Raw genomic sequence first — 7,273 nt, 5'->3', positions numbered from 1 at the left:
CACAGCTCATAAAGTGCCAATTTTGCCACGCAAACGCCTTGTGAGTGTCATCGGCGGAAAATTATAAAAAAAAACTGAGGAGGTCTTTAAGAAAGTTACTGTAGATAAGAAAGGCTTCGAATATTATTTTCTTAACAAATTGCTCTTAACTTATTTCAATGTTTCTAGTTTCTAAATTAAAATGGAGTTCACCCTAAATTCTGAGGGGAACTGACGGTAAGGTGAGTTTCGGATGAGGAAGGGGGGGGGGGGGGATTGACCAATACACTTAAATTGGGTCGATTCATCTGAGGTTGTTTGAAGGTTGAAGGGAACCTAATTTTTTTACACCCAGATAAAAGACTTCTGTGGCGTGAATATATCAAAAATAAAAAGGAAGACTACTTGAAAAAGCGGAGTAAATTGGTAGCTACAGCTAATATCTTCGGGCGATCGAAGTAAAATGTGTGACAAAGAGAAGTAGGTTCAGATATTGCACGCTTGTTTGCAAGATACCATGACTGAAGGCAGTAAATGATAACCGTTTTGTGTAAAATCCGTTTGATGTGCTGTACTTAAGAATATGTTTATGCTTAACGAGCGTATATCGAGTTATGGATGCACGCGGAAAGTTTGGAGAGCACGAAAATTGCCTAAGAGTAGCTCGAGGCGCAACCGAGAGCAACTCTGGCTTTTGAGTGCTCTTCAACTTCCCAAGTGCATCCATAACTCGATATACGCACCGTTAAAACCATGAGCAAATTATTTTATAACAGAGCGACAACAAGGATCTGCGCGAAGAAGCCTTTTTTGAAAATTCTCAACAAAAAAATAAATAAATAAAATAAAATAATGAAGAAATAAAAGTAAAGAAACGTCCCTATTGGCTGGTCAAAAACACGCCACATCTTATATTTTGGTTTAAGCGAGAACATTTGATCCAATTAACCCATAACTGTGAATGAAAAGATCAAAATTTACGGGGAAAAGGGAGAAAATCAAAGCCAAATGAACTCAAGTGTCACTAAAAATGTTTTAAAAGTCAAAAACCCGATATAATCAAGGTTTTTTATTGTTCAAAATGATGTCTACGCTTCCGACAAATTTGCGAAACGTGCGACTTGCGAGGTTTTTTGGGCTTTATTTTAGTTGCTTGTCGGATCAGGACCTAAAAGAATCATACAAAATGGTAGAGACAGGAATTCTTAATTCTTAATTATTATTCAGCTCACGATCGACTATTTCCTTATTAAACAGCTGCGTACAGCTCATAAAATACCAATGTTGCCATACAAACGCCTTGTTCGATTCTGAGTTTCATCGGCGGAAGATTATAAAGAACCTGAGGAGACTTTTAAGAGAGTTACCGGAGACAAGGTAGGCTTTAAAGATTATTTTCTTGACAAATTGCTCTTAGCTATTTTCAATGTTTCTGAAACGGAGGTCACCCTAAATTCTGGGGAGAACTTACGGTAAAGTGAGTTTCTGATTAAAGAAGGTTGTTCAATACACCTTAATTAGGTCGATTTATCTGAGGCAGTTGAATTATTAATTTAAATCCTCATTCAGGTGACATAAGATTGAAGTGAAACCCAATTTTTATTGCCGGCTTTAAAGAAATAAAATGTACAGATCAACGTCCTCTTTGGCGTGAATATATTAAAAATGACAAGGAAAAACTACTTGAAAAAGCGGAGTAAATTGGCAGCTACAACTGATATCTTCGGGTGATCGAGGTAAAATGTGTGACAAAGAGAAAAAGTTTTAAATATTCGACACTTGTTTGTATGATACCATGACTGAAGGCAAAAAATGAGAACCGTTTTGTGTCAAATTCGTTTGATATGCTGTACTTGTTATAAGCCCATGTAGAGTTTTTTTTTTTTTTTTTTTTTTTTTAATATCTTTCTCATACTCTCACATGCATCTATGTAGATGTGTTACAAGAATTCGTTAATAACAAGACTTAGTCAAAGCGCATCCATGGACTCCTTAACCTTTTCCCCCTTATTATTATTATTATTATTATTATTATTATCGTTATTACGTTTTTAATTCACGACTTTTAACATTTGAAAGGAAAAAAAAACGTCTTCCATGGCAAGAACATATCAGAAATAAAATTAAATTGTTAGCCTCGGTAAAAAATTTTTAAGAAAACATTTTCTACGCCCACGTTCACCTTTTGAGATGTACATCTGCTGCAAAGCACGAATACACAGCCAATTTTTATCTTTATTAAAATTTTTAATTTATTCTCAATTAGTAAAAAAGAGAGGAGGAAGTGAAAGAAGACTACTTGAAATACATCTGGCGAAAAAAAAATTAGAAAGGAGAACAAAACAAAACAAATTAAACTCACAAATAAAAGAAACACAGTAGTACTAAGAAAGTCCAAATATGAAAATAACAACGACGGTGATTAGGAGGAAACCCATAATCTATTGCCATCTTCCGAGCTATAACTTACAGAAATCATCCATATCTGCCTAAGAAACTAATTAGTAAGTGAAAAATACGACATTAAGTGGCGCTGATATCTGATATGCAGATCCAATTGAAATGGAAAAACAAATTATTCGAACTTTTCTGCGGACCAATTTTGAACTATGATCGCAATGATGATAGCCATGATGACAAGAATAATAGTCATGATAACTTTAATAATGATAGCAAAACAAGCGAAATAGAAACAAAAAGACAAAGAAACATCTTTGAAGTGTTGGCGTTTTATTTCCAACGCTACTTATCAATTATGCATCTGAATAAATTATCAGTCTTCACTTGAATGTTCAAGATAATTAGTGAATAATACATGGTGGGCACACACATAGGATTTCTCTTTTCGTGTTCAGCTCGATGTCTCACGAGTTCGCATTGAGATCGCTGCGCTTACTCGTGAGACGTCGAGTTAAACATGAGAAGAGAAATTCCGAATGTACCAGCGACCATTATTATTTTGTTTATCATCTAAACACAATAGGTCTTTACCGGCAAAAAAGTCGACTTTATTAATGAACGAAAAAAAAAGGATCCACCATTTAAGGAAAAAGTCGTAAATTGCGTCAGCCATAAGGTTAAAGATGAGAAAAGCGTTCAATCATTACAAAAACAAGCAATGGGCGTAAATTTCGATTCACATAATTCTCTCTCTGAGAACCTTTGAGCCATACCAAATGAGCTGTCATTCATCTAATGATCTAAGACATATCTGATTGGTTCGTGCATTTCATGTTTGTAGGAAATATATTGCGTTGCGTCTTTGAAGGGTAACAGTCTATGTGGCATGTCACGAATCTCTCTGAGAAAGTGTGGAAAGTAGCACGTGAATTCATAAAAGTTATATTTCTGTAAAAAGCGGTCAATTCTATGCGACACGACAAAATGAACAGAAGCATGAAAAAGCGTTTTCCGAGCAGGAATTAAAAAAATAGAACAAAATAAAATAAAATAAAGTAATTAAAACCTATCAACTAATTTTTCTTTCTTTCCTTTTTTTTTTTTTTTGAAAAATTATTATTTTAATTTGAGTGAGGAACAGGTGAACTTTGGGGTCAGAATGTTCGTTTTCTTTTGCAATAATGAGCCTTCGCGAACGGAAAGTTACGAGTTCAATATTCACTGATTCGTGACTCGTAAAACGTGTTCAAAATCTCTTTGAAACAGCCTAAAGAAGTTTGAGCAGCTATAGGAACTAGTTGTCCTGTACGACCAGAAGAGAAACAAAGGTCGTCTTCATATCGGAGAGGGGTTTTTTTAAAAGGACGTAGCTAACATTTACGAAAACGTACCGAAGGAGGGATGTAAGACCATGGGTAAACTTCGTTGCCTCAAGGGGTATCGAAATTAAGTGTGGAGATTACGTCAGTCTAGTCTCTTTCGCAGCACTCTGTGGTCAAAATCATTTTCGGAAATACCTTAATATTTCTTAATTATTTGGAACAGGAAAAGACTACTCGGATGGCTTCTTCACCGGAGTGTATAACCTGGATGGTTGTGGGCCTGACTGAATCTGTCACCATAATAGCTCTGAATTCGTTGACAGTGATTGCATTTTGTAGAGACCGTAATCTACGTAAAAGATCCACTTACTTGGTGATAAGCTTGGCAGTTGCAGACATGTTATCCGGGGGAACTTCTACACTCGACCTCTTCTATAACGTTGGAGCGATGTGCAACTTCTGGAGGCATAATCCAGAGCATTGGTATCAGATAGCAGTGGCCTTAGTCTTATTCTTATGGTTTACTCTTTGTTCGTTAACAAATATGACTGTCATTTCTCTGGAACGCCTCAACGCAACGTTTTGGCCCTTCAGACATCGTTCGATCAAAAAGTCAGTTTACTGGGTTCTTATAGTTGCCATCTGGTTGGCAGCACTACTCTTTCCATGTGCGTTAGTAATGATTTATTACTATACACGTGAATGGGACTATTATTACTACGCTTGGAGTTCATTCATCTCAATTTGTCTTTTGATCATTTGTGTTTCTTACGTCTGTATTTTTTTTAAGCTTCGCTTTGGGAATCAGCCTCAACGCCACGGTGCGGCAAATAGAGAAAGGAAACTGACCGTGACGTTGTTCACCGTGACTTCTCTCTCTCTCCTATTATGTTCGCCTTTTGTTATAAATAGTATTTTATTTTTTTCCACTAATATTTTAAGGTCATTGTCTGAAATAGCGCTTTTCCGTTTGAATCTTGTTTCAACCGTCTTGCTTTACGCAAACTCTTTCTTAAATCCGATATTGTATGCTATGAGAATGCCAGGTTTTAGGCGAGCTCTAAAGATGTTATGTCGCCAACGACCTCAGCCACACAGACAGGTTGAGATCATTTCCCTCCGTGAGATTAACCCCCCAATTTGAATTTAATTAGTGTGGGAGAAATAAATTGTGTGAAGGTAGATTTTTGGTAGGAGGTTTGCTCTAAACTCTCCAACCTCTGCATTAAATGAAAAAAAAAAAAAAAAAAAAAAAAAAAGGAAGGGAAAAAAGGAGGAAAATTGAATTAATCAGATTACGTCAAGGATCATTTATTATTAAACGTGGTTCTTTTGCATGTTTCATGTGTAAGGTTTTATTTTTAATTTTGTTTATTTGGGTTTGTTTGATTATTTCCATTACTTTAGATTTAGTTCTGCGTCAGTTTAGGTTTAGTTTGCGTGTGTTTAATTTGAATTCACGCTTTTTCTTGCGTGATTATGTCAAAGCCGTTCTTTACTACTTTGTTTCACTTTGATCGTTTCTATCGCTTTGCCTTGATTCGCTTCACGTTTTGTATAGCTTTGCCGGATTCCGTTTTTGTCAAAGAAGTAAATATAAGCATGTTAGATATTGTGATTGCAATTTTAATCTGATTGTTCAATTCAACATTATCATATTATGTAAATATCCTAAAATTAATATGCATATGCTCCATACTGTTCTCGATATATTTCCAATGGTTTTGACAAGAAGAATTTGTTAAACAATCAAGGGTTCTTAAGTTGATGATCATTTCCTTTATTCTCGTGACCTTTTTGTTTTATTCAGGGGTGATGCTGTAAGGAGAAATTAGATGTAAGTCAATCTTAGAGTTCAAAGGGTTAACAGCCAAAGGATTTGTAGATGAGCTAGATGGCCGCTCTTTATCAATTTGAATATACACAAAATCAGAAAAAAAAGGATGTGATTAGCTGAGTTGTTTACTTATTTATCTTAATCAGTAATAGTAATAGGACTGAGTGGAGTCCAATTCGGCCTGCAATCATACTTTGCTACTAAGAGTGTGATTACAGACCGAATTGGACTCCACGAAGTCTTATCACCAATTAATTAAAAAAAGTACAATTTGCGAGAAGAGAAGTATAGGCAAGTCATAAAAGAAAGAGAAAATTTGCATTAAAAGACTCACAAAGGAATTAGTGCTTCTATGGTGATTGAAACCGAGGCTGTAGTCGGTTGATTTAAACTACATCTTTGAATGTGATTGATTGATTTAAAATACAACTTTGCATGTGATTGGCTTATGTAACTTTGTCATAACAAACTGCCCGATAACAACTTGGCAAGTAAATTAAAAGAAAAAGTGTTAGTTTTTCCAACCAACCTCAATCGAGGAAATTGTAGTTTTGATGAAGACTGATAATCTCAGCATAAATGCATAATTTCAAGATAATTAACACATATGCATGTATGAAATAAAAAATAGGAAATGGATAGATTTGTATTAGAAATAAACTGACATAAATAAAAGTCTACGAAAAAGTATGAAACAGGTTCTATTTTTCTCGCGCGAAGGAATGCGAATGTCAAGCGTGGGAGTCGGATAAAACAGCAAGACTCCAGCATTAAAGTCCTGCACCCAGGAGAAGAGGGTGAAGTTTGCCTATCTGTTTGTCTCACTTTATTTACCTCAAACTTAGGGAATAAAAAAATGAGAGAATAAGGATCGGTAAATGAGGAACATGGAACAAAGAACGGGGAAGAGAAAAAGTGAACGGGGAACAGGAAACAGAGAACAGAGAACAGTGAGTAGGGAACTGGAAACAGGGAGCGGGGAACAGGGAACAGAGAAGGGGAAACAAAGAACAGAGAACAGGGAACGGGAAAAAGAGACCGAGGGAAGAGGGACCGAGGAACAGGGAACAGGGAACAGAGAATACAGACCTAGGAGCAGGGAACAGGGAGCAGAGAAAGGGAGACAAGGAACGGGCAACAGTTTATAGGTGACGGGGAGTGGAGAACGAGAAAAGGGGAATACAGAGAGAATATATTTCCTATATCGATATTTTAGTCGATTTTTCAGTGAACGGTAACAGAATAATAGAAAACAACCAAGTTTGTGTTGGATAAATATTGGCCGAGGTAAAAAATTGATTTGTTGCGTAAAACTATGATTAATTATAACAAAGTTCGGATCTTGCGCACGCTATCATCGGTTAAAGTAGCGTGCCTTATCAGAGCACAAAACATGGAGCTGAACTGTCACGCCATCTGTTAATTGTCTAATCATTCCGCAAACTCTTTGCATTTACATTGTTAGGCGTAATAGGCACTTGTTTTATTTTTCAAAGACCACAAATTGCACGAACTAAAACTTGCGGCAGATCACGCAAAAGGTGACCCCCGCGGTTGCCTTGCATCTGTGAAAGTGCTGCATTGCGAAGTTTTTTTACAAAGTTTAAGCTATACACATGTAAGCTTGTACAGAGAGGAATGCACTTAGGGTCATTTGAGAAAACCATGTTATTTTTTTAAAGAAATCAACCAAACGTGGTAATTTTGATTTGCTTTGAAGTTGCCTGAATGATTA

At 36.1% G+C, this 7,273-nt stretch overlaps 1 protein-coding gene across 1 annotated transcript; it reads left to right on the top strand.

Moving 5' to 3' along the window:
• Window positions 1-1,257: 1,257 nt before the first annotated feature.
• On the top strand, window positions 1,258-4,971 carry LOC113672843 (adenosine receptor A3). The gene is made up of 2 exons (XM_089207884.1): window positions 1,258-1,356; window positions 3,925-4,971. Exon 2 carries the CDS (start codon window positions 3,940-3,942, stop codon window positions 4,843-4,845), a length of 906 nt encoding a protein of 301 aa, XP_089064010.1. The 5' UTR covers window positions 1,258-1,356; window positions 3,925-3,939; the 3' UTR covers window positions 4,846-4,971.
• The last annotated feature ends 2,302 nt before the right edge of the window (window positions 4,972-7,273 follow it).

Source organism: Pocillopora damicornis, chromosome 5, assembly GCF_964200805.1.
Source record: "Pocillopora damicornis chromosome 5, jaPocDami1.2, whole genome shotgun sequence".
Lineage (NCBI taxonomy): Eukaryota > Metazoa > Cnidaria > Anthozoa > Scleractinia > Pocilloporidae > Pocillopora > Pocillopora damicornis.
Note: the sequence above shows the minus strand (reverse complement) of the source record. Positions and strands in the feature narration are given on the sequence as shown.